The sequence below is a fragment of the Orbicella faveolata genome, unplaced genomic scaffold, assembly GCF_042242905.1.
Source record: "Orbicella faveolata isolate gen_17 unplaced genomic scaffold, um_ofav_v1 contig_1, whole genome shotgun sequence".
Classification (NCBI taxonomy): domain Eukaryota; kingdom Metazoa; phylum Cnidaria; class Anthozoa; order Scleractinia; family Merulinidae; genus Orbicella; species Orbicella faveolata.
The window spans coordinates 15,899,543-15,927,510 of NW_028301536.1; the positions used below are offsets into that span (position 1 = coordinate 15,899,543).

At 38.5% G+C, this 27,968-nt stretch overlaps 1 protein-coding gene and 2 long non-coding RNA genes across 10 annotated transcripts; 1 reads left to right on the top strand and 2 right to left on the bottom strand.

The window, feature by feature from the left end:
* The first annotated feature begins 2 nt into the window (after positions 1 to 2).
* LOC110050306 (uncharacterized) lies at positions 3 to 27,260 on the top strand. 8 transcript variants are annotated; one of them, XR_016208003.1, is made up of 11 exons: positions 9 to 451; positions 7,860 to 8,026; positions 8,163 to 8,340; positions 8,827 to 8,881; positions 9,333 to 9,541; positions 9,969 to 10,245; positions 17,051 to 17,113; positions 17,881 to 18,068; positions 18,497 to 18,608; positions 20,311 to 20,390; positions 27,034 to 27,260. It is a non-coding gene; the product is annotated as an uncharacterized LOC110050306 (long non-coding RNA). The 8 variants fall into 8 exon arrangements; XR_016207997.1 differs by having other exon boundaries at positions 10 to 451; positions 8,827 to 8,927; XR_016208000.1 differs by having other exon boundaries at positions 3 to 451; positions 8,163 to 8,927; positions 20,311 to 20,429.
* Positions 5,690 to 6,790, bottom strand: LOC149118223 (uncharacterized). Its single transcript, XM_089292043.1, has 3 exons — positions 6,613 to 6,790; positions 6,106 to 6,199; positions 5,690 to 5,894 (listed from the first exon to the last, which is right to left on the bottom strand). The coding sequence occupies exons 1-3, from the start codon at positions 6,724 to 6,726 to the stop codon at positions 5,758 to 5,760; spliced, it is 345 nt and encodes a 114-aa protein (XP_089148169.1). The 5' UTR covers positions 6,727 to 6,790; the 3' UTR covers positions 5,690 to 5,757.
* Positions 7,255 to 8,169, bottom strand: LOC149118224 (uncharacterized). The gene is made up of 3 exons (XR_016208007.1): positions 8,092 to 8,169; positions 7,778 to 7,953; positions 7,255 to 7,358 (listed from the first exon to the last, which is right to left on the bottom strand). It is a non-coding gene; the product is annotated as an uncharacterized LOC149118224 (long non-coding RNA).
* Positions 27,261 to 27,968: the final 708 nt, after the last annotated feature.

Consider the following 27,968-nt stretch of genomic DNA (forward strand, 5'->3'; position numbering starts at 1 on the left):
CCCAGTTTCTCTCATGAATAAGGTTGCGCGCGATTGCGCGCGGAACTGCGCGCGTTGTGTTGAAATGGGTTTGCTGAAGGGTTTGCTATGGTTTGAAGTTCAGTTGAGGATTTCTTAAAAACGTGCAAAAGTTTACCACACTAATGAAGTTCTCCTTGCCAGAAGAGGATCGATTGCTTTGTAGTATTAAGACAGGCAAAAGGTTGCTATATGGCTTCACGATTCGGAGGAAAAAACCCGAAAAACCTTTGGAAAATGAAGGAAGTCGAGAATCGCGGAAACCCTATCATGCCCCGATCAAAGAAAAACGTCATCAAACGGCGCATCTTTGACTTGTTTTCTACGGGTTTCCCGGACTAGGGGCTTGCTATTCGTCTAAATACGTGTTTTGGACCCTCTCTTTGCTCTTGAGAGACTAAAGTAGCCTTCTTGCACCTGTGAGTGAGAGCAAGTAAGTAACTTTATTAAGTGTTAATTGTTTTTGTGCCACTTGAGGGCTCTTTGCAGGGGTTGCAGAAAAACGCTTCTTTTAGCTCACTTCAGCATCACCTAAGCTTATTTTCATCTCATAAGCTTAAATTAGGCGAGAATACATTGGCCTCCCGCCTTGAACTGATTTTCAGCAATTCTGCACCTCAGAAACAGACTTGCAATGACACCCCCCGGGCAATGACAGCTCCTGCTGGCATTGTTTTCAGACCTCTTTTCAATGAAAGTAAGATTCCCACACTTATCGATTATTGATTCATCAGCATCAATGGCCAAATTTACACTAAGAGATGAATTATCCTACGCTGAATTTATACTAGGAGACGATTTATCCATCTGAGATGATTTAGCTGTCTGAGACGGATAGGTCGTCTAGGTATAAATCCAGTGTTAAGACAAATTATGTGGCCAAATTCATCTTCAACTGATTCAGCTGTCAGCGTGTCTTCACGACGTGCTGACCGATGAATCAGCCGAAGATGAATTTGACCATGTATTTCATTTAAACACCGCATTTATTCTTAGATGACTTAACCGTCTCAGGCAGACAAATTACCCATATCAGAAGGATAATTATTCGTCTCTAATATAAGTTTGGCAATTGAGACTTCTTGTTGCACGTGGGAAGTTAAGAGAACAGAGTTGCTGGAGGTTGAGCCAAGAGCAACTTTTAGCTTCTTCAGTGTTCTCTAAACTTCCTGAGTGCATCTGATGCGTATCTAAAAGCATGGCACTGTTTTATAACATTGCCAATGGAAATAAATGTATGATGATTACCAATCACTTGCAAGGTGAAGAAAATTTCTCTGGTGAAGCAAGACTTACATGATAAGCATGCATCATTGGATTGTGCTCATGTGACAGAGCTCATGTGTGCTCATGTGACAGAGCACATGTCATGTGTGCTCATGTGACAGAGCTTGACAGCACAGTTTTGCTAGTTATGTTATAACAGTAAATGTAATACAGGTAAGGTTTTGTCTGCATACAAGCCAAGTGGCCCTTCAGGCCAGTGCTTATCTCTGGTTTTAGTAGTACAAAGTGACTAGGAGTATTTCTCCTCCTCCCTGGATGGGATGGTGGTCCATCGGAGGGTTACCCCCCAGCTTTCCAATAGTAAGCCTCTGGGGGGGGGGGGGGCTTACTATTGGGTGGGGGTATGCAGCCCACTTTCCAAAACCCTTACCCTATTTATGACCAAAATCTACATTTTTTGCTACCCTATTTATGACCTGTCCAAAAATTTGAAAGCCTAGTTATGACCCTTGTGGCTGACACAGTTGCCCCAAACATAAGTTATGAACGGCTTTTGTTAATGGTTTTATCGATAAAGATGAAAAGGTAGCTTCTTCTAAGAAACATACCCAATTCAAGACTAGAGTGCTAAAACCATACCCTATTTATAACCAAAATTGCCAAAGTCGATACCCTATTTATGACCAAAATGGCTGAAAAACCCTACTCTTTGGGGCCGCACATACCTATATAGCCCATATATGGGAATACCCCCCCCCCCCGGTAGTAAGCACACCCAGGGACTAGAAAAACAACCTCCCAAATATGGCATATAGGGAGAACTTTGACCTCTTCAAAAAATATACAGTTATCAGTCAACCATCCTTAGTTTAAGTGAAAGTGATAGCGTTTGTTACGATTTACAATTGCGATGTAAGTGTTGACAATACAATAAGTTTCACTCTTAGAAATGGCGAAACAAAAATTAATTAACAGTTACAAAACCCAGCGAGACAAAGACACCAGACTACATTTTTCTTAAATTCTGCTAACATTTCACTTTATTTTAAACAGTTGATTATAAATTAAAGTAAATGAACTTAAGATTTACAGCATAGTTTGAACAATGTATTTCAACATTCCAAATTTATCTCATTTCTGTTGGTTATGATTTAGAGAAAAATGTTGTTCTTAGATTTGATTTTGTAGTTTTTGCTGCCAAATACAGAAGGATCAGTTCCTACGTTCTGTGAAAAGAAACAAATTTTAAATGACTTGGAACTTCCAAAACTCTTGATTCATTACAGCATTAGCAAGTTAGCAGGCTTTGTTAGGCTATATGTGAAGATTAGCTGGGCATAAGGTTATGATCAAAGCGCTGGTGATCAAGAAGAATACTGATGTTCCAAGTTTTGCTTCAGTTCATTTTTGTACATCAGTCACTTGTTGGAAAAAATGTTTTGTATATTTGTTATGGAACTTGATTAAAGGTGGTATTGCCATGCATTATTGAGAAATTGTATTTCATGTAATTTTCCTGGGAGTGGATTTTAGAGGAACAAATTGCAGTGGTATATCAGATGGTTTGCTTCTGGTTCATTTTGGAATATTGTACCAAACTTCTTCAAAGCTGTAACAATATAATAAGCTGTTACAAAACTTGGACCGGGTCAACTTGTATGGCTGATTTGAATGAGAATGGCAAGTACTGGGTATGCCTTGTTCTTGAATAGTTGCCATTCTTATTTAAATCAGCTATTGTTCTAGTTCTGATTTGCTAATTATATTGTAGTGCATTTGTTGTAATGGGTCATTCTTGCTTTGCTTTTACAACACTTAACTGAAACCACTCCACACAATGGAAAAAATTCTAAATGTGTTAAAAGCAGTAACAAATAGCAATACTTGAAAAAGCTACAATACCAAGACATGCACATGGGCATGTATTTAATCTGAATTCTTTTAAGATAAGGCGAGCATTGGTGATGTCATAATTTACTTCTCACAGTGATTCTGAAACCTCTTATTGCTATCAAAAAGGTAATAACATCTTTGAGTTTGCCAAACAAAATGTAATTTTTAAATAAATTTATGATGGGGCACAATGACGACATAGACAAAGATTCCCTAATTGAAGTTATCAACTTCCGTTGCTTTAAAACTGCAAAGATCGCTTTTATGTACAGTCTTAAGTGACAAAAAATCTTTGAAACCTCTGTCAGTTTCAACCCACACAGCAATTTAGAATATGTTATTATTGGTCATACGGGTACAGTAGCCCTAGACCACTGCATTAGAGAAGTTGCATGGATTTTAAAAGTGATGATCAAGCCACCACTTAAAGTGTACAATGTTGTGCATGCATAATCAGCTCAAATTATGAATTTTAAGTGTAAAAGACTTGTGATTGGAAATTGCCGGAAGCTTTCTTGAGTACTGTCACTGACCTCCATAAAAATGTATTTGTAAGAACCATCTCAAGGAAATGCCTGGATCTGTGGGGTGTTTAGTATGACTGGTTTTCATGAGAAATAGTGCGAGCTTGACATAACCTTGTAAGAGGTCAAAGGAATGATGCAGCTAGTTCATATAAGGATCGGTAGTCTGAGGTCTTGACTTGGTCAAATTTTAGGAGGACATCGGTCCTTGTATGTGTCATGATTAAAACAGTTATTAAGCAAGTATGCAGCCTAATTATAGAGGGGTCCATCTTTAAGGTTGGTACAAAAGGGTCCTTAATCTTGTTAGAATTAGCTGTTACATGGAGCAAGTTAAGGACCTCTGTACTTCTTCCATTATGATGGACAGGGCACAAACACAAAACTTAATCAAAACCTCAGAACACTGGTCTTCATCTAAGATTTTCATCGTTCAAAACTTTTTGAGTATATAAGTGAAGTGGCAGACATACTGATCCAATTATTTTTGGTTTTGCCGATCATGCACAATATTTTTCACATGTTAATTTGCTAAAGCTGAGCTGCATCCCCCTTTGCCTGTGGGTAACTGAATGTAGTATTTTAAGTTTTCATGATCTCATGAGTAAAAATAAACACAGATGGGAAAGGTGTCATATAGCAACTACATGATAAAACATGTCTCCTTGAACTGGTGCAGGCAAATACTCTTTTCATGGAGGCGAATGAATATTTTGGGGAATTGCTGTGATTAAGTAACCTTTAATGTTTTTACAATTTGTTTTTCTTTTTACAATTTGTTTTTCTTTTTACTTTGGGCCAAATATTCATGCCAAATTCTACAGAATATTTTTGATAAATTTGGTACATACTTTAATGCAGTGGCTCGTGAGGACTCCTGGCAATGATGCAAGATAAGCAAACAAGGTTCACATTTTTAAGGATTGTACCAAAACAAAAATTTAATTATGTAACTGTCTACAAAAAGACTGACACTGTCAAAGTGGTTTGGAAACTAACAGAGGCTCAGTTGTTTTTATTAAAACTATTTTGCTTTTGTTTTCAGTCAAAGTTCTGCTGAGCATTACAAATACTGAAACCAGTCTGAAAAGTTATATAACACTGAAATCACATTTTATGGCTATCATTAATTGAAGGGGTGTTTGGAAAAAAGGCTCAACTGATATGTGATAGACTGCTTGATTCTTCAAGCATTGTATTGTGTTTCCTATGAAAAAAGGAGAATTTGGTATGAGATCAAGGGTCACTTAATATAGGGCTGTTTTTATAGCAGCCCTTCAATTTTTACATTTAATTTCAGAGAGAGTTCATTATTAGACTAAGGCTAAATGTTCATCATGGTTTATTAGAGTTGTTTTACTCTGACGGTCTCCCAATTGTCACTTATATGTTCAAAGTTCTTTTCTGTGGTTTGCTGTCCTTTAATCGTGATGCTTGAATAGGCTGAGATACCAAGCATTAATGTCCTTGTTAGTTTGACCAAAATGACAGAAGAAACATGGTCCATTGTAATAAGCCCTGTTGATCCATTCTGCCTTTATTGCCATCTTGCAGGCATTTATTTGAAATTATCTTTGGTTGTAACTAACCTTCCTCCACACAGTTTATAGTTTAATGCCCAGTGGTTTTGCTTGCTTGCCTGCCAATGCAACTTGTCACTTGTGGGGGTTTAAAAATTGCTGGGAAGTGTCCAAGGTACATTTTTGATGTACAAAGTAATGTAAGTTGCAGATGACCGTAAAGAAGACTCGTTTGTGGGGGGAAATTATCCTGAAAACCAGAAAAAAGGACATTTAATTACAATAATCAGTTGACAGTTTAAACTGCAGTTATACGGCTACACTCACTGTGCACAACTCAGCTATGATGTCAAATTCAGTATTCCCTTATTCTTGATTGCCTCTTGGAACCATTCACAAGATATTCAACAGCACTTAATAGTCCAAAACTTGAAATTTTAAGACACCTTATTGTGTGCCATGGATTTCTTTTATTTTTGAGCTCTGAAAATTTGGTAGTGTGGTTGTTTAATTCCTGTTTTCAGCATAGAAGCAAAGAAAGTCTCCATACCTTATAAAATTATTGAATGCGGATGTTATTTTTCACTCAGGTAGAGCCCCTTGTCCATCTTGTTGTGCTCTTTTGCAACGTTAGTGCAAGCATATTGTAGACTTGGAAAAACAGAGGTAATAGACAAGGAATTAATGTTTTTGTCGTCAAGGACATCCAGCACTGAAAAAGAACAACAACAATGTAAGACGAATGCAATGGGTAGTATTATCTGCAGGAGGCATATAATACCAGCCATTCACTATAAGGTACCAAAAATATAATATAAACTTTTATTTGTATAAGTTAAAAACTTTGTCAGTAAATCTTGTATTAGACAACACAGATTAAGTCAGGAAGTGCAACTCTTAGAAAATACAATGTAGTCACTCACATTTGTACTTCTTTATTGGTATTCCTTCTTTATTAGCATATGGATGACCAGCAGCAAATGCCGTATAGTACAATTTCAATTCATCTGTCTGATCCTGAATAAAAGCATATCATTTAGATCTGTTATCAAATGCCCTACAATCAATCAATCAGTCAACCAAAATTAACTCAGGTTGTTTTAACAACCTAAGTTGATTGTGGTTAGCAAAACAAAACAAGTAATAAGTGTACTGTCACTGTTTTGTAAACAGTCCAGGTATGTTCAGTATGTTATTAATTCATGTTTTCTGTCAACATAAAGTGACTAGGAATATTGCTGCTCCCCTGTAACAGAACACAAACGAGCAGTTTGCTGGAACTGCCCAGATTACTTGATCCAGAAATTGTTCTAACCATAAGGCCACTGCATGACCTTTCCCACCTAGTGGCAGGCAAATGATTTAAAAAAAAAAAACGACACATTCATCTTGGCTTGTAAGTTATTGATGATAACATTGTTAGTGCTTACCTTGTCAGATGTAGACATCTGATCTGCTGTAATACGCTTGATATTTTCAGCTTCCTCTTTTCTTTTTTCATCTGGTAACAGGTCCTCCGTGATGTAAACCCAGGTGGAAATCATGATAAGAATGTTACCAACTCATAAAGAATGTTTGTAAGATTCTTTGAGAGTCTGAGGAATTTTTATCTCAGGTTTTTGATTTATGGAGATATCTATTAAACTGCAGGTTTATTACAGGATGTTAATAATATCTTTCATTAAATATTTTAGCATTTAATTGACATTTTTCATTTTAAATATTTTTAATGTTATGTAAATTTATATATATATTTATATTTTACAATGTAGTTAATATGAATAATTAATTTAATTGCAATATAAGTTCTTGCATTCTCATAAGAATTTGTAGGATTCTTTCAAGTTCTTATAAGATCTTACAAGACTTTAAGTTCTTCTAAGATTCTTTTAAGTTTTGAAAGATTTGTACAAAATCTTACAAGATGCTTTAATTAAGGATCAGCTATTGATGGAAAATGAAATATTGTTACAACATCTTATGCATTTATGACAAGATGATGATAAACAATATTTTAAAATTCTTGTAAGATTATTTCAATGGTTTTGAAAGATTCTTACAAGATTCAGCGACATTCTCAGAAGTTCTTGCAAATAGTATTCTTATAGAGTTGTGTGATCTTATTATGATTTCCACATGGGATTGACAGTCCAAACTGACAGCATCAACTATAGTCCTGAAAAAAAATTAGATGAAAATGAATAAATAATTTTATTAACAAGAATTGGTGGATGTGCAGTCTAATAATTGATACTGATCCTCAGAACATGAAGAGATCCTGGGTTGGCATTAACTGGCTTTCAAACAATCCAGCCATGTCATACAATAATGATATGAAAACAACACTGTGATGCATCTCATTAGTGTACAATCCTAGGCATAAGTGAGAGATCATAGACTACTGGCTAAGCATAAGCAAAGATCATCCTGTAGAAGGTATCTGTTCACTTGCTTGAGTTCAGTTTGTCTTGTGAGTCCAGAGGGAATTTTCTGATGTTCAGAGCATCTTCAAAACTTTAGAACAAGATAGTAATGCTGTACTGTTACCATAACATCAGTGCTAGACTAAAGAGCCAATAAATCAAGATTTCCCACCTCTTGTAGAAAGCAACCTCTTGTAATGGATTTATAATGAACACTGCAATCAAGTGTTTCTTGGGGTTTTTTTTTCTGTCAGGTCGATAGCTTCTGGTAATTCTTCATCTCCAGGTTCACATCTGGCACAGAATCAATATGGCGCTTTATGTCATGGGGCACTCAGATGTTGCATGCTGAGATTGAAATAAAGACAGCATCCTCTCAAATGGTACTCTGATACAACTCTATGCAGGTTCTATCAACCATGTAAGTGAGTAAAGTGAGTGCCTGCAAGTGTTAGAAGTTGAAATCAATATATTGAAGCCCTGTACCTCTTATGTACTGGTAACTCTTGTTGATGCAGCTATTAAGGGATCATGTCTCACCATTTTCATCCTCTCAGGTACTAGATTCTGCCCTCAGTCATGGAAACTCACCAGCACTTCCATCTATTTTGGCAGCAAGGAAATTGGACACAAACAAGAGATGGTGACCTCATTGCATGGGTTTTCTCAATCTGTAGCTGAAGTCGAAATGTTGCTAAGAATCCTGTCAATTGGCTAAACACAAATCTGCTTAAGGTGGAATTGTGTTAAATATTAGTAATTTATGAAAGGTTAAAATTCTAAATGTACTATACTAATGTTAGTACTGTATTGTGAGAATTTGGTTATACATCAAGACAATGGCTCTTAGGCAGAGGCAAGCTTTTAATTCCTTTTTTTGCATGTATATGGTTACCTGTACTGATCAATGTATGAAAGTTATGACAATTTGGTTTTGCATCAAAGCAATTTCTCATAGAATTGGGCCTACATCAGATGCGAGAAGTGGTTTCTTTGGGAAGAGTGTACTGATTGCTACTAATAGTTGTGGAAAAAATGAAATGTTGTGAAGATTTGTTGGTACATTAAGACCATCAGCTAGAATCCTTCTTGTTCCAGTCTCATTTATAGAGATTGTCAGAAGTCAAAATCTGTCTGAAATTTCCTTACCTCTGGCTGAAAGGTTGCTGGAGCTATGAAGGCACTGTAACAAAGCACTTCTTGACATTATTTTCTTCTCAGGTGGATGCTACATATAAAAGGAGGACCCAAGTACACACTGCAGCAATGACAACTGGTAGGCCACAAACTATGAATGTTGACATCATGATGTCATCACAAAGGTGAATCCTTCTGATGCTATGACCTCTTTAACACAAAGCTGCTCAAGATAAAAGGGTGTTTTTAATCAGTAACTTATCAAGATAAAAAGAATCATGTTTTTTCTTCTTTTCAACAACTGCATCGATAAATTCTTTGTAATTTTTATTCTGTGAGAATTTGGAACTTTGTCAAGGCAATTCTCCCTTCTATACCAATATTTCTTTTGAGAATTTGGTAGTACATCAAGACAGTTATTCTGACTACGACCAAGTTGTATTTTATTTTGTGTCACCAGAATTCTCCTAGAAGAAGCTATGATAATTAATTTATTTAATAATTAATTTCATTAATGAGAATTCAGTGGGATATCAAGGCAAATATCTTTTTTCTTAGTGATTGCTACTACTTATCTTTTTCCTTGGTAGATGCTGAGGTCATGTACACAGAGAATCTGCAAATCAGAGAATTTCTGGGTGCACTAGCAGCAGGGATAGCTGGACATCACTAACACATGCTGTCATCATGGAGTCTTCTCAAGCTGTCACTGATGATGAATTCTTAGCGGAACATGCTGTCAATTTTCTTCAACACAAAACTGCTCAAAATGGGAATTGTATCACCTAACGTTTAAAAGGTGAAAAGAATTATTGTCACAGTGACTGCTAATCCCACAGGCACTGATGTACATATTTTAGTGAGAAGTAATATTTTGTTGTTACATCAAGACAGTGTCCCCTAGAATCAATTATCCATCCCAGCGGCCACATGTACATGTATGCATGTTTAAGCTGTGAGAATTTGGTGACTGTTCAGTACATCAAGACAATATTCACTCAGTTGAATGGTGCTTATATCTCTCCATGTTGTTTGCTATTACATACAGTACATCTTTTTAGAATTCTGTGGTTCATCATTACAATTCCCTCTAAAACAGATCCTTGCTTATTAAATAAGTAAGGTATGTTTATTTTTATAACAGGTAGCACTACACATAGCAGTGATACAGTTTCAGAAAGTTGTCAAAGTCAATGCATTCAAATTCTCTACCTGTTGTTATAAAGGGCTGGTGCAGCTATGGAGGCCTTATGTGCCACAAGGCACAAAGAAGCTAAGTGAAGTGAAGTGAAGCAGCTATGGATGACATACTGCGAAAGGCATCTCAATTCTGTTTTCTTTCTCTTGTGGCGTATGGAAAGCCCTCATTTCATGTACACCAGGATCAACATGGTACTTGGACACCAGCAAAGAACGTTGATGACATAGAGCTTTCTCAGGTGGTCACTGGATGATCCTACCAATTCGCTTAAACACAAAATTGCTCAAGAGAGTGGAACATTGGTAAGTTTTAGTAGGCTGCAAGAATTTGATGTTAGATTAACATCCTCAGTACTGATGGTTATCATAATGAGCAAGTTGTATTGACCATGTACAGCTTAATCAAGGTAAACATCAACCTCCCTTACCATTGTTGAAAGATGGTAAATCACAGAGCACTTCTCAATAATGTTATCTCACATGGATGCTGCTGTCTGTTTGGGTGACCCCCTGTGGTTTCCAAGTGGACTGGTGTCAACAACAGTTTTAGACCAATACACAAAGTTGACATCATGAGGTCAGTGTTGCTGTCACATCCTGGTAATAAACTTGGAGACAAAGCTGCTTAAGGTTGAAGTTAGTAACTCTCAGAGGATTAAAAACATACCAGTCTTAATATTATTCCACACCTACAACCTCTACTAGTTTTACTATACTAATGTCTGTTTTGAGAATTTGATGGTACCATCAAAACAATATATCTTTGATTCACACATGTTATTCTCCATACTGACTGCATCGCTAGTGTATGTTCTGAGAATTTGGGTGTATATCAAGATATAATAGAATATAATTTCTCTGTACTGATTGCCTTTCTTACTAATGCATGTTCTTAGAATTTGGTCTACATCAAGACCATGTCTTCTAGAATCATGCCACCTCTCCACATACCATTATTGCAACTTCTCAGGACTGCATTTTTGTAGCAAATGAAAGAAGCAAGTTAACCCTTGATCCATTGGTACATTTCTTCTCCACTCTGGCAGTAGCAGAATAAAGCTGTGTGCAAGTCCATGGGTGATTCTCCATTTATGAGGCTGTTGTCACAATATGATTTCACCGGCAATCTACTAGGGAACTTAAGCACATTTTACAAGTTAATAGCTGGAACTGAAAAACATACATATACATCACTTACCTTCATGATAACAAAAGATGATCCAAAATGTCTTAATGAAATGAGCAATATCTTTTACTTTTGTAATGATTTTCATGCCTCCGAAAATGGACGTTTTGAGTTATGTGATTGCCCCCGAAAGTGGGCTAATTTGACCTAGACAGTAATAGTTATTTAATCTCAAGTTAAGTGACTCATAATGTATTACAGAAAAGCACACTGACACCATTTTTTCTAGTTTTATTGTATTGATAAGTAATATCAGAAACTCATAAGGGGCTCAATACCCCTTTTAAGTTTCAGGCAATGCATATTAATAGAAAAGTTAGTTACAATAATATTTAATGTCTTCATGGTTTCTTGCTGTCTTCTCCATTCTACTCGCTCCCGAAAATGAGCAGCCACCACATGCTATGATTACTATGCTTTTTACGATAACAATATTGCTTTTTACAATGCAAAAAAATCCACAGGACCTAAATTAAAGCATGAGGGGGTGCACTTCTTAAGCTGAATAATTTGGCATCCAGAGAAAGCCAAGAGTGTCCCAGTGTCAGTTGACACTTCTTTTGGAACACCCAGGGCTCCTGGATGATTCTCATTGGTCTGTAATCTTTGGCTTGGTAATGAATCAATGTCAATACCAAGCCTTAATGTGCTTGTAGCCGGATAATGTTTGGAAACCAAAAGCCGAACTGTAAGCGAAAGCCGAACCAAAAGGCTATCATTAATTATTATAATTAAAACAATTTAATCCACGTACCTCTTGCCAGGTTGTAGAAATAACCTACCTTAAATATCATCTCTTGGTCCTTCAACCCAAAGGATAGCTCTGTCTCAACATAAGCATCGCCAGAGAAATGCTTCTGAATGACATGACATGACAAGCATACAAGTGGAGCAGCCAAGAGGTACAACTGACACTAAGATCACGGATGACTCTTATTGAGTGGTTTCTCTTGGCCATATTCCAGTCTTGTTGATCCCTTTTGAAGCTACTTGACATGTATAGTGATGTCATGAGATTACTTGAAGGTACAATGATCCAGTGAGAATTCCATGCTTTGGAAATTCATCCACCCTTGCTGCAAAATAGTCCTTCAATTATGTTTGTAATGAAGTCTTTCTCTCACAAGACTTCCGGGTTAGAGTTCAGTATGAGGTTGACAACCTCACCCCATAAATAGGAAATATCTCAAAGGGCAGCAACAAGATTCAATTAAGCAGGAAGTCAAAGACTAGGAATGGAGTTTGAAATGTAAGGGCTGTATAGCACTAGCAGACGTTCACAGGTGACCAGGTAGACGAGTGAAAAAACGTATAATTCACATAATCACTCTTGGCTTCAGTCAGTGCAGATGGAGTGAATTTGTTTCTTAGGAAACAGACGTGGAAGCAATTTTGCTTTTAGACCTGAGTGATATCCAAGATTCTAAAGAACTTGCAGTTGCTTACCTTGAGAAGTTTGCTGAGAAGTTCATCCTTGAATAGGAAACAGTGAGATATTGATCAAATCCAAATTCTGCTGATGCTGGGCAAGGATGAATCCAGAGCTGTTCTCTGATCATGCTGATCCTGAGTGGAATGACACATTTTGTTCATGCCAAAGGACATGATGAATCATGACACTTACAACAAAACTGTCTGTGTATGCTGTTGTCCAGTTGGAGGATTTGTGTTTCTCTTGCAAGATTCTCGAGAGGTTGCAGGCTCTGTATATTTTGGTAGTAAAGATCTGGGATGAAACATTTCTCCTCCAGTATTATTGGCATTAGAAGATGGGCTTGATTGGTTGACAGCTTTAGAAAGCAGTGCTTGTTTAGTTAGGAATCAGCTTAGTGAGAAGTAGGTAGTATGTGTGTTATTCTTCAATATTCCAGCTTTCCAGTGTTCCAGTGCTCCATTGCTTTCAATTAGCTGAAAATTGGTTTCTTGGTAAAGTACACGCTTGGTGGCTGTGTGGGACATTTGGTAGTATCAGACAACATGGATGACAAGAGAGTTGTGGAAAGGCATGGTTTTAAGTAGTGTAAACAATTATGGTGTTGACTATAAACTTTTGTAGTACAAAGAACCTTTCTGGTCATTCATCAGTGGTGTTTTGTTTCTATAGAGGCATAATTTCCTCCTTGGCATGTTGGTAGTGATCACCATCACTAAAGCTGCACATACTGTAGGGTATTAATAGGACAGATGTTTATCTGCGTGTAAGCTGAAGGCTGTTGTGCATATTGTATTTGGCTAATTTTTTGAATTACAGGACATGTTTCTTGCTCCTCGCTTGTATTATACCAGAGGTTCCTGTGGATTTTCTTGGGTTTCTTCTTGAATCAAGTGTAGTAGGTCTATCAATCAGGATTGAACAAAGGTGTTGTAAAGGAACTTTTAAGTCCACAGCCCAAGACGATCTCTGGACATAGGTAGAAAATGAAAAGCACCTTTTTGATAAGCAAGTTGACTGAGAAACTTCTTAGAAGGAAAAGATTAATGCTAAACCCAGCCTGTTTGAGAAGCCCTCAACAAGGCTGCTGTGGAGAAGCATTGTAACACATTTATCTTTTGATTATGGATAAGGTTACCATAAAATAAACAGTCAATCTGCTGAAAGGTTTTTGATCTTTGTGTCCTCAATAACCAGAGGTATCTTGTTTTAGCATAGGGACTTATCCAGTATTTCCAGGACCCCTTTGAACAGGTGGGTCTACTCCCACATTGATCATCTTCCCATTAATGGGATAAAAGAGCTTGTGTTTGAAAAGAGGGGCCTGTGTAGGAAGTACATGACCATCAGGTCACTGCCTTTGTTAAATCATGGCTATACGCTGGATAGTACAAGACGGTCAAGACAGAAAATTAATGTTGTACTCTCTTGGATGATCGTCTGTGGCACTGATTCTACACAGAACTGCTGGACTTGTTTCAGTTCCTCACCAGCTTTCTCTTTACTTTTTTTTTCTTCTTGTCTTTGATGGTCTCCTAGTTCTCCCTGCTCCACTGATTGGGGATTTTCCCTTTATTCTAATTGTGGCTAAAGGAGCTTCATTTTATGAGATAATTGTTTTCGATGTCTAAGTAACAGATCATTGAGATCAGACAAGAGTTGTTGAGAGTCTTGTGTCAGAGGTAGGGGCTGTAAATTTGTGGGTGTCAGCAGAATGAAAAGACACCTGTTAGCAATAAGCAAGGTTTGTTACTCACAACTGAGAGGGAACGGGAAGGGTGTTGGGTAGAACAATGGAAGTCATTGATATCGACTTTACACTCAAAGAAAGAAATCTTGAAATACATGAAGGGTGTTACGATGTAGATTGAATGTCTGGACCATTTCAACTTGGATGATGTAGTGTGATGGGTGCAGGGAATTTAATTAAGTGAGGTGTGTAGGAGCAATATCAAGTGACCGGAGCAAGGCCATTCTCACACCAAGTTTCAAGAAAAATGCAAGTGAGAGGCAACGACAGACAGTGTATCACTGTATCACTTTGCTATCCTTACAAAGCAAAATCTTCTGCAAAGTCATTGTGAAGCGTCTATCCTGAGATGTACACTGTAAGTGAAGTAAAACAAACCAAAGGTGGTGCATGTCACTGTGTAATGTCAGCCATGCAGGATGATTCAAATCGTCTGTGCCCTGTAATCCTCTGATGAAGCAGCCAAGTACTTCCAGTTGTCTTAAAGAATCAAGGCACAGTCTGCAGGACCACAAATTTATGGCATCAACAGATTGTACAGACACCCATTATTGATAAGCATTAGGTCTGTTAAAATGGGAAGGAGCAGGTCAAGAGTGATGGACGGAACATTTTAGGAAGGTCCTTAACCTGCCGGTCCAGATGAGCCAGCTAATCTATTGTCTGTGATGCTGAAGATCACCTTTTTATATGAGAAGTGGCTCATTAATGGTTTTTAATAAGGATAAAGCACCTTGCTAGATGAGATGAGCTTAGTGCCAAACATTTTAACTCTGACCCACTGAGCTGACTATAGAGATAACACTACTCTCACTTTTAACTGGAGGCTTGGGTCATGAAGGGATAACCAAGTGACTGGAGCGGAGGTGTTGTCTTAGTAATTTTCAAGAAAGCTACACAGGCTCACAGCAACAACTGGCAGGGTACCAGTTTGTTATCCTTGAAAGGCACTCTTATGTAAAATCATTGTGAGATGTCCATCCATGGCAATTAATGAACTGTTGCTGAAAGATTACGTTGATTGAGGAAGAAATCATGGCACAGAAACCTGTACAAGTTTAAGTTGATCAGTTAAAATTCTTAACTCTCTGGGAAGGGTAGAAGCAATAGGAGAAACAGAGAGATATATGAGAATCTTTTGCTCTCTCCAGACTCAGAATATTGATTGTTTAGAATGACAGTACGTTATTTCAAGAGGCACAAAGCTTCAATATAGCTCGCATTAGAAAATGGTGTATTTGTTTGCTCAAGCAAGTAAACACACAGTATTGAGTTTTCTAAAAAGGCAAAGCTGGATTAGAGGTGACTGTTATCCATCCAAAACTAATGTGACACTGGATTGGACATGCTCCATGAGGAAGTAAATAACAACTGCCAAGTTGTTCTCAGATGGATACCATAGAGTAAATTGAAAAAGGACATTCCAGGTCCACCTGGTTGAAGAACAGGAAGAAGAGAAGCTCTAAGCCTTGTGACTTGCAAAGGACCAAGAATAGAGACAGATCCTTTTGTTTTTCTGTGCAACTCTTGGCATACAAAGGATTGATTGTGACAGCAATGTCATTAGATGGTGACAAAGCTTCAATGGCAGCTCTCGTTGAAATCATCATTCTGCACCCCAGGTACACAAGGCCATTCATTGTTGTACTTTGCCACTATCTTCATCCAAAGCCATGATGTTTGCTTCCTGTTGAATTTGCTACAGTTAACACTCAATCTACCTGGCTTGTCTACGCCTTACATCTTAAGTTAGCTATTGGACTGACAGAAATGGAGAAACCTTGCTGTTTCCCTGTGATCCACTCGGTGGCAAAGGATGATGAAGACAATGATGTCATGGATGACACACGAGTGTATAACCTCCGCGTTTACTTCATTGAAGCATTTTGCATGTCTTGTTTGCGTTTGTTGTATGTGTTGTCAGGAATTGCCCATGCTCCATCATGGAGCAAATAGACAATGTCAAGCACACCTTGAAGCTTCAATGGCTTTGCTGGTTGAAACATTGATATCCTAGGCATACAACGCCAGAATGATATTTTGCCATGGATCCATTCCTGTCCTCTGTCAGTCTTGAGCAGACATGCTGACATCTCCATCCAGTCAGGTCCTGTTTAACACTTTACATTACCTATTTACCTACAATAACCTAGTAGTGCTCTTTTCTTTCTTACTTTATCAATAGGTGATTTTCATTATGATGTCATAAAAATAGAATCCAATTTTTGTCTTTCCCTTGTGGTAAACAAAGCAAGTACTTGTTATTCAAGGCCAAGTACAGTGAAATGTGATTGTTGTAGTCAAATGACATCATAATGGAAGCAACCCATTGTTTGGTGTTCATCTACTTGTCTTGGTCCTGGTCTTCTTTCATCACTGCATTGGCAGCTTCCTATCTACTTACTTTAACTACACTTGCTATCTAATCATAATGATCTTGTGAGAGTCTTGGTTGGTTCCAATGCATATCGGTCTTCTGTGTTCACTTTTCCAGTCTATATTGTTGTTGCTGATGAGAAGTCTACCTATGCCTACAATTTGCAGACAGTCTAAGCTATGAAGGCCTACCACATGCATTGTAGGACTCCTTTAAGGAGAGTCCTCCCACAAGGCAGCATTGACAAGGAGACAGATGTACATGTCTAAATATCAACATGGCCATAGTGAGAAAATCCTCCCCACTGCCTGTCACTCAAAGGCTGTCTTTACTAACTACCTGACTAACTCTCCTCCTCCTCAGGTTGGTTGGATCATCTTCATTGGTTGGTCTTGTGGTCTACTTAGATACCTTATCTGAACTGAGGTGTGTGCATTGTCCCATAATCCCATTCCCCTAGTGCCTTTTAATTTTTTGCAGGTTTTAAGGAAATTTTATTTTCCCTTATCCAGAGCTGTCAGAAAAAAATGAAATTTGTCCTTGTAGACATCATCTACAATGGAAACAATGTTTCCTTGAAATTTGAACCAGCCCCCTTTGCAAGCTTTTTAAAAACATTGTAAACCTCACAACAATAAAAGGCATTAGGGTAAGTACTTAGAGTCCTAACAACTGATTGATACTAGGGTACTAAGTTATAAACTGTAATGCTATATCTGGTTGAACCTTACTGGACGAATTTCACTTATCAGCGTGCTGACTGTCAAGTGAAATGTAATAGATGAATTGAACTAGGCGCAACTAAGCGGGAGTCAAACCACAGTACAAACAATGACATATAATGTCTCCAACTTGAAGTCGAAATGAAGCCGGAGCGAGATTGAACATCAGAGCCAGCATGTAGTCGAAAAAAGCCAGAGTGAAGTGAAAATCCAACCAGAATGAGGCCGAATAACCTGCAACTTAACCCAAATTTAATACGAGGCAAAAGGGAGGAACCATACCAATCCCAAAGACCCATCAGTAAACTAACTAAATTATCTACATTAAGTTAAGCCAAATCAGAAGTCCAGGGACTTCTGGCCGAAGAGTGTGTGCTTGTATGCTTCGTAAGGTTCATCCAGAGCTTTATATTTACCCTCCCCTCCCAGCCCACAGTGTAATTACTGACCACCATCATCATGTCTCGTCAGAGTCTTGGATGAAGTCAGCTGATCTGGGTTGAAGCTGAATAAGCTTAGACCATGAGTCGATCTTTGGTTTGGGAGGACTGAACTGTACCATGCTGTTCAGAAGGTCTTGGGATGGTTGCTTGGTGAAGAGGATTGATTGGAGCACAACTGATGCTCAGGAAATGAACTGAAAAATGATAAGAAGAAAAGTGAGCCTTATATAATCTTCCACTTTGAATGATATAAGTACTGAACATTTGATTGTGGATGGTTAAGACAATATACAATACCCTTAACGTCATCCTTCTGTGTAATTGGCTTGAGTGATCAGAATTTGGCTAGTAAATTCAATATAATTGCTCTGGCAATAACAATAGTCTTTCCCTATTCATACCAATAGTGTATAAGTTATGCAGGCTGCAAGAACTTGGAGCTATATCAAGACAATGTCCCCTGCAGTCATGCGTCCTATGTGTCAACTACGTTGTACTAGTTATGTGCAGCTAAAGCAGTATTGTCTGATTCATTGTGGCAGAAATATCAAAACTACCTTACCTCTGATCGAAATCATGTGCAGTCCCAAAGCACTAGCTTCTTAATATTATCTCCATCTCAAACTGGTGCAATTTTCTGATAGGTTGATCCAACGTTCTTTCTCACTGGATGTTTATCAGGGACAGTGTTACACTCTCAAGCTTTCATGGAGCATCCTGCTAATTTGCTCAAACACAGATCTGCTCAAGATAGAGGTTAGTAATGATTAAAAGTAAAAGTGCATTAAATTTGAGACAAGTGGTTAATTTCACAATCACAATCTCTGCAAGGATGGTCATGCTAAGATACATTTGAGATTTGTGTAAAGACATCATTTCTTTTTGAACCATATATTTGGTACAGTGTGAGCAGTACATGTTCTGAGAATTTTGCAGTACATCAAGACAATGGCAACCTTAACACTGTTTTCTTTTCTGATGTATGCTCTGAGAATTTGGAGATAATTCAAGGCAATGTCTCCAAAACTCGTGCCATTTCTCATCATACCTTTGTTGTTAAACTTCGCAAGACTGCCTTTGTTGTTACCAATGATCAATAAGATTACCTCTGATCCATGCATCCATTTCTTTTCTGTTGTTCTGGTAGTAGTAGAATGAACTTGTCTGCAAGGTCATGGATGATTGTCCACGTTTGAGGTGGTTTTTAGGAGAGGATTTAATCAGCACTCTACCAGGGAACTAAAGCACATTTTACAAGTTAATAGCTGAAACTGATAATCATGTGTGACTTACCTTTATGATGAGGAATGATGGTCCCACATGTCCTCAATGAACATTCAATAAATTTCACTTTTGATCACTTTTTGACGCCCCCGAAAATGGACGCTTCTTGATTTTGGTAATTTGGACGCCCCCGAAAATGGACACTGTTTGAGTTTGGTAATTTGAGTCAATGTGTTTGCCCCCGAAAGTGGGCTGATTCCACCTAGATAACAATACTTTAGTACCTTACATTAAGTAGCTAATGTATTAGAAAAAAACAGACTGACACCATGTTTTTAGTTTTATTGTATTAATAAGTAATATCAGAAACTCATAAAGGGGCTCAACAACTCCTTATGAGTTTCTGGCAAATGTAAATTAACATAAAAGTTATTTACAATAATATTTAATCTCTTCGTGATTTCTTGCTGTCTCCTCCTTTCTGTTTGCTCCCGAAAATGAGCAGCAACCACCAGCTACGATTACTATGCTTTTTACAATAACAATATTACTTTTTACAATGCAAAAAAATCCACAGGACCTAAGTTAAAGCATGAGGGGGTGCGCTCCTAAAGCTGAATAATTTAGCATCCAGAGAAAGCCAAGAGTGTCCCAGTGTCAGTTGACACTTCATTTGGAACACCCAGGGCCCCTGGATGATTCTCATTGGTCTGCGAGCTTTGGCTTGGTAACAAGTCATCTCGCTACCAAGCCTTAATGTGTTTGTAGCCGGATAATGTTCCGAAACCAAGAGCCGAACTGTAAGCGAAACCCGAACCAAAATGCTATCATTAATTATTATAGTTAAAACAACTTAATCCACGTACCTCTTGCCAGGTTGTAGAAACAACTTACCTTAAATATCATTTCTTGGTCCTTCAACCCAAAGGATAGCTCTGTCTCAACATAAGCATTGCCAGAGAAATGCTTCTGAATGTATGACATGACAAGCATACAAGTAGAGCAACCAAGAGGTACAAATGACACTAAGATCACGGATGACTCTTATTGAGTGGTTTCTCTCAACCATATTCCAGTCTTGTTCATCCCTTTTGAAGCTGCTCCACATGTATAGTGATGTCGTGAGTTTAGTTGAAGGTATGAAGATCCAGCAAGAATTCCACAGTTTGGAAATTGATCCACCCTTGCTGCAAGATAGTCCTTTAATTAGGTTTGTAATGTCTTTCTCTTACAGGACTTCCAGGTTAGACTTCAATATGAGGTTGAAAACCTCACCCCATAAATCGGGAATGTCTCAAAGGGCAGCAACAAGAAGTGAGTGGCAAGTCAAAGACTAGAAATAGAGTTTGAAATGTAAGGGCTATATAGCACTAGTAGACGTTCACAGGTCACCAGATAGATGAGTGAAAAAACGTATAATTCACATATTCTTGGCTCCAGTTAGTGCAGATGGAGTAAATTTGTTTCTTAGGGAACAGACTTGGAAGCAATTTTGTTTTCAGTCCTGAATGATATCCAAGACTTGCAGTTGCGTACCTTGAGAAGTTTGCTGAGAAGTTCATCCTTGAGTAGGAAACAATGAGATATTGATCAGATCCAGATTCTACAGTACTGATGCTGGGCAAGGATGACTGAAATCCAGAGCTGTTCTTTGATAATACTGATCCTGAGTGGAATAACACATTTTGTTCATGCCAAAGAACATGATGAATCATGACACTTATGATGAAAGTGTCTGTGTATGCTGTGGTCCAGTTGGAGGATTTGTGTTTCTCTTGCAAGATTCTTGAGAGGTTGCAGGCTCTGTATATTTTGGTAGTAAAGATCTGGGATGAGACATTTCTCTACCAGTATTATTGACATCAGAGGATGGCCTTGATTGGTTGACAGCTACAGAAAAGCAGTGCTTGTTTAGTTAGGAATCAACCTAGTGAGTAGGTAGTATTTGTGTTATTCCTCAATATTCCAGCCTTCCAGTGCTCCATTGCTTTCAAGTAGCTGAAAATTGGTTTCTTGGTATAGTACATGCTAGTTGGCTGTGTGGGACATTTGGTAGCATCAGACGGCATGGATGACGAGAGAGTTGTGGAAAGGCGTGGTTTTAAGTAGTGTAAACAATGATGGTGTCTAAGACTTACGAACTTTTGTAGTACAAAAGAACCTTTCTGGCCATTCATCAGTGGTGTCTTGTTTCTATACAGGCATAATTTCCTCCACCTCTCTTAATAGGTGGGATGAGAGTGAAATTAATAATAATCCTCATCCCTGGAAAACAGAACATTTCTTGTAACATTTAATGGCGTGTTGGGAGTGATCACCATCACTAAAGCTACACATAGGGTGTTAGTAGGACAGATGTTTCTCTTGTGTAAGCTCAGGGCTGTTTTGCATATTGCATTTGGCTCCTTTTTGAATTAAAGGACATGTTTATTGCTCCTCACTTGTATTATATCAGGGGTTCTTGTGTATTTTCTTGGGCTTCTTCTTGAATCCAAGTGTAGTAGGTCTACCAATCAGGATTAACCAAACGTGTTGTAAAGGAACTTTTAAGTCCTGTGGAGGTGCGGTGGTTTCATGGTTAGTGCACTTGTCCCCAGATCGAGTGGTCCAGGTTCGACCTTGGCTGGGGACACTGTGTTGTGTTCTTGGGCAAGACACTTAACTCTCATAGTGCCTCTCTCCACCCAGGAGTATAAATGGGTACCAGCAAATTGTTGGGGAAACCTAACAAATTGCAGGGGAGTGACCTGCGATGGACTAGCATCCCATCCAGGGGAAGTAGAAATACTCCTACCCACTTTATGTTACAGAAACCAGGATAAGCTCCGGCAGCTATGAGCCAATTGGCTCCAAGGATTCACTTTAATATATAATTTAATGCAGATCATGTGTTAAAAAGCTTAGCTTTGCTCAGTATCCTTGATGTTTGAGTGCAGTACATTAGCAGAGGCTACTGTTACAAATCACAAGTAATCCACAGCCCGAGACAACCTCTGGACATAGGTACAAAATGAAAAGCACCTTTTTGATAAGCAAGTTGACTGAGAAACTTCTTAGAAGGAAAGGAAGAATACTAAACCCAGCATGTTTGAGAAGCCCTCAACAAGGCTGCTGTGGAGAGGCATTGAGACTCATTTATCTTTATCTTATGTTAAGGTTACCATAAAATAAACAGTCGGTCCGCAGAAGGGTTTTTGATCTTTGTGTCCTCAATACCCAGAGGCATCTTGTTTTAACTCAGGGACTTATCCAATATTTCCAGGACCTCTTTGAACAGGTGGGTCTACACCCACATCAGTCATCTTCCCATTGATGGGATAAAAGAGCTTGTGTTTGAGAAGAGGGGCCTGTGTAGGAAGTACATGACCATCAGGTCACTGCCTTTGTTAAATCAAGGCTATACTCTGAATACTACCAGACAGTCAAGACAAAATTAATGTTGTACTCTCTTGGATGATCGTCTGTGGCACAGATTCTATATGGAACTGCTGGACTTGGTCGAGTTACTCACCAGCTTGCTCTTTGCTTTCTTCTTGTCTTTGATGGTCTCCTAGTTGTCCCCGTTCCACTAACTGTGCATGTTTCCTTGAATCCAATAATATTGTGGTTAAAGGGGCTTCATGTATGTTCCATTTTATGAGAGAATTGTTTTCAATGTCTAAGTAACAGATCATTAAGATCAAACAAGAGTTGTTGAGAATCTTGTATCTTTGGCAGAGCCTTCTGCTTAAGTTTCCAAGCAAACCTGTGAATTTGTTGGTGTAAGCAGAAAGAAAAAACACCTATTAGTAATAGGCAAGGTTTGCTACTTGCAACTGAGAAGGAACAGGAAGGGTGTTGGACAGAAAAATGGAAGTCATTGACATCAACCTTACCCACCAAAAAAGAGGAATCTTGTAATACATGAATGGTTTTGCGAATGTAGATTGAACATCTGGACCATTTCAACTTGGATGGTGTAGTGTGATGGCTGCAGAGAATTTAATTAAGTGAGGTGTGTAGGAGCAATATGAAGTGACTGGAGCAAGGCCATTCTCATACCAAGATTCAGGAAAGAAATGCAATGTAAAGGCAACATGAGACAGTGTATCACTGTATCACTTTGCTATCCTTACAAAGCAAAATCTTCTACAAAGTCATTGTGAAACATCTATCCTGAGGTGTAAGTGAAGTAAAACAAACCACAAGCCACTGTGCAATGTCAGCCAGGCAGGTTGATTGAAATCTGCGCTCTGGAATCCTCTGATGAAGAAGCCCAGTACTTCCAGTTCTCTTAGAGAATAAAGGCAAAGTCTGCAGGACCACAAATTCGTGGCATCAACAGATAGCACAGACACTTATTATTGATAATCAAGATTTGTTACAACTGGGTGGGAACAGGAAGAGTGAAGGACAGAAAATGGCAGAAAGGTCCTTAACATGGAGGTCCAGTGTTGAAGATCACTTCTTTATATGAACAGTGGTTTTAAAAATGGTAAAGCACCTTGCTGGACCAGACCAGCTCAATGCTGAACATGTTAAGTCTGACCCACTGAGCTGACTATAACTATATTACTCTCACTTTCAAGAGAACCACATGGGCTGATGGCAACTACTGGCATTGTAACACTTTAATATCCTTGAAAGGCAATCTTCTGGTAAATCATTATGAGATGTCCATCCATGGCAATTAATGATCTGCTACAGTTAGATTACCTTGACTGAGTAAGAAATCATGGCATGGAACTCTTAAGGAGTCTCAGTAGTGAAGTATGAAAGTCATTTTTGTTGTTTTGTTGTATTTCCGCATTCAACATTTTCTGAGTAATGAAATATTTCACAGATGTTATGAAAGTGAAGAAAGGATACAGGAGTTAGCAATTTAAGATCTACATGTGATAGAGAACAATGGAGAAAGAATGTCAGCAGGGACAAAGATGATGATGAAGACAGCAATGATAAGTTTAATGCTGGAACTTTCACAAAAGCTTCCATGTTTAATCTGGTGTACTACTGGGATATGTTACCTGAGGTTTAATGTAAAACATTGCCACCGTTGGGTGCTGTTTTGAACCACAGACTGGAGTAGAGGATTATGTTGACATTGTTCCATTGGAAGATCACCTTGCTCTTTTATATCTTTGTTGTAATATCAAGTAGCAACCACTGGAGAGCTGGGAGGTAAAGGTTACTCACTCTGAAGAATACTTGGGTGATGACTTTAAACATAACAGCACCAACACCAGTCAAGATTGGAGAACACACTGTTTTTCAGGATCTCTCCAGTTCTTTAATAACTCTGCCATTATTCAAGAACAAACATTCTGAAGTGGCAAGGCAATGTCACAGGAGTGTTCATAAGTTTCTGATCTCTCTTGAGGGGTAGAAACAACAGTGGAAACACAGACATATATATGACTCTTTTGCAGTCTCAAAATGCAGAATAGTGATTGTTTAGAATGACAGTACATGATTTGAAGAAGGAGAAAGCTTCGAGAAAAATGTCGTATTTCTTTGGCCAAGAAATGAAAACTGCAGTTTTGAGTTTTCCATAAAGGAAAAGCCGGATTAGAGGTGACTGTTATCCATTCTGAAACTAAAGTGACATTGGATTGGACATGCTCCATAGAAGGCAAATAACAACTGCAAAGTTGTTCTCAGATGGATTCCAGAGAGTAAAATTGAAAAAAGACATTCCAGGTTCACCATTGGGAAGAACAAAAAAAGAACAGGAAGGGAAGCTCTAAGTCTTAACTAGGTGCAAGCCTTTTGACCCGCAAAGGACCAAGGATACAGATAGATCCTTTTGTTTTTCTGGGCAGCTCTTGGTGTCCAAAGGATTGATTATGGCAGCAATGACAATAGATGGTGACAAAGCTTCAATGGTAACTCTTGTTGAAATCATCATTTTGCACCCCAGGTACCCAAGGCCATTCATTGTTGTACTTTGCCACTATCTTCATCCAAAGCCATGATGTTTGCTTCCTGCTGAATTTGCTACAATTAATACTTTATCTACCTGGCTTGTCTACTCCTTCCTTCCTAATGTTAGCTATTGGACTGACAGGAATGGCGAGACCTTGTTGTTTCCCTGTGATCCACTCAGTGGCAAAGGATGATGAACACGATGTCATGGATAAGACATGAGAGTATAACCTCCGTGTTTACTTCATTGAAGCAGGTTGCATGTCTTGATTGCTTTTGTTGTATGTGTTGTCTACAATTGCCCATGCTCCATCATGGAGTAAACAGACAATGTCAAGCACATCTTGAAGCGTCAATGGCATTGCTGGTTGAAACATTGATATCCTAGGCGTACAAGGCCAGAATGATATTTTGCCATGGATCCATTCCTGTCCTCTGTCAGTCTTGTGCAGACATGCTGACGACTCCATCCAGTCAGGTCCTGTTTAACAATTTACATTACCTATTTACCTACAATAACCTAGTAGTGCTCTTTTCTTTCTTACTTTATCAATAGGTGATTCTCATTGTGATGTCATAAAAACAGAATCCAAATTTTTATAATCACGGTAGATCCAAATACAGTGAAATGTGGTTGTTGTAGTCAAATGACATCATAATGTAAGCAACCTATTGTTTGGTGTTCATCTACTTGTCTTGGTCCTGGTTTCATCTTCTTCTTTCATCACCGCTTTGGTAGCTTCCTATCTACTTACTTTAACTAAACTACCTGATCATGATGATCTTCTAACAGTCATTGGTTGGCTCAATTGAAGACCAGTCTTCTGTGTTCACTTTTCCAGTCTGTATTGTTGTTGCTGATGTGAAGTCTACCTGTGCCTACAATTTGTAGACAGTCTAAGCTATGAAGGCCTACCACATGCACTGTAGGCCTCCTTTGAGGAGAGTCCTCCCACAAGGCAGCATTGGCAAGGAGACAGATGTACATGTCTAAATGTCAACACTACCATAGTGAGAAAATCCTCCCCACTGCCTGTCACTCAAAGGCTGTCTTTACTAACTGCCTGACTAACTCTCCTCCTCCTCAAGTTGGTTGGATCATCTTCATCGGTTGGTCTTGTGGTCTACTTAGATACCTTATCTGAACTGAGGTGTGTGCATTGTCCCATAATCCCATTCCCCTAGTGCCTTTTAATTTTTTGAAGGTTTTAAGGAAATTTTTTTTCCATTATCCAGATCTGTCAGAAAGAAATGAAATTTGTCCTTGTAGACATCAAGGGTGAACGTTATCTTAATGACTCATCTACGATGGAAAAATGTTTTCCTTGAAATTTGACTTGGCCCACTTTGCAAGCTTTTTAAAAAACATTGTTAACCTCACAAAAATTAAAGGCATTAGGGTAAGTACTTAGAGTCCTAACAACTGATTGATACTACTTGAACTGAACTAGAAACTGAAACCATTAAACCAGCAACGAGTGGCCAAAACTGGTCTCCTTGCTGCAGTTGAATGGCTTTGGCTTCTAGGGTACTAAGTTATAAGCTGTAATGTTATATCTGGTTGAACCTTACTGGACGAATTTCACTTATCAGCGTGCTGACTGTCAAGTGAAATGTAATAGATGAATTCACCTAGGCGCAACTAAGCGGGAGTCAAACCGCAGCACGAACAATGACATATAATGTCTTGAACTTGAAGTCGAATTGAAGTCGAAGCGAAGTTGAACGTCAGTCGGAGTGTAGTCGAAAAAAGCCGGAGTGAACTGAATGAGGCCGAAAAAAATTAAGGCCGATCTGCCATCACTGGCTGAAGAACCTGCAAAGAAACCCAAATTTAATACAAGGCAAAAGGGAGGAACCACACCAATCCCAGGGACGCATCAGTAAACTAACTAAATTATCTACCTTAAGTTAAGCCGAATCAGAAGTCTAGGGACTTCTGGCCGAAGAGTGTGTGCTTGTATGCTTCGTAAGGTTCATCCAGAGTTTTATATTTACCCTCCCCTCCCAGCCCACAGTGTATTTACTGACCACCATCATCATGTCTCATCAGAGTCTTGGATGAAGTCAGGCTGATCTGGGTAGAAGCTGAATGAGCTTAGACCATGAGTCGATCTTTGGTTTGGGAGGACTGAACCATACCATGCTGTTCAGAAGGTCTTGGGATGGCTGCTTGGTGAAGAGGATTGATTGGAGCACAACTGATGCTCAGGAAATGAACTGAAAAATGATAAAAAACAATGTTATTGAAAATTAAAATAAACTGCTATGACAATGGAAGGATAGTTTCATGTCTTAGGCCTTATCACGGTTTTCGACGCCATCTTGTTGGGTAGGCCAGGCGGTCAGAAATTACAGTGTTTGTATGGGAATCCAATGGCAAATAACTTTTTCCAAAATTGAATTTCACACAATTTGTGAATCAAAACGTTAAAAGACTAGGTAGAAGATTGTATTCACCAAGTTTGGAGGATGCAGCTTGGCTAGAAGACGCTCTAATTTTCCATACATTTGTCTGTAAAATTTGGCTGGGTAGATGGACGTCTAGACGCGGTTCGCGGGAAAAAAATTACAGACAAATGTATGGAAAATTAGAGCGTCTTCTAGCCAAGCTGCATCCTCCAAACTTGGTGAATACAATCTTCTACCTAGTCTTTAAACGTTTTGATTCAAAAATTGTGGAAAATTCAATTTTGGAAAAAGTTATTTTCCATCGGATTCCCATACAAACACTGTAATTTCTGACCGCTTTGCCTACCCGCAAGATGGTGTCGAAAACCGTGCTAAGGTCTGTTATTGATGAACAAGAACTGTTCATAATGTGCTTAAAGTAGTTAGTGGTTAAGTTTGAAATCCCTTACACATCTTGAAAATAAACCTGGACATGGAAATAAATTTGATTTACAAATTTGATAACTATTTTTCTCAGTAGTTCTGTGAATAGACTTTCTACTGAGTTCACGACGAAAAACAGTCTGTAACCATAAA

Excerpts from the sequence above, each read along its gene's own strand:
- LOC149118223 (XM_089292043.1), bottom strand. The coding sequence starts at position 6,726 with ATGATTTCCACCTGGGTTTACATCACGGAGGACCTGTTACCAGATGAA. Across the intron at positions 6,200-6,612 it reads AGATGTCTACATCTGACAAG|GATCAGACAGATGAATTGAA; the intron begins GTAAGCACTAAC and ends GCTTTTATTCAG. Across the intron at positions 5,895-6,105 it reads ACCAATAAAGAAGTACAAAT|TGCTGGATGTCCTTGACGAC; the intron begins GTGAGTGACTAC and ends GTTCTTTTTCAG.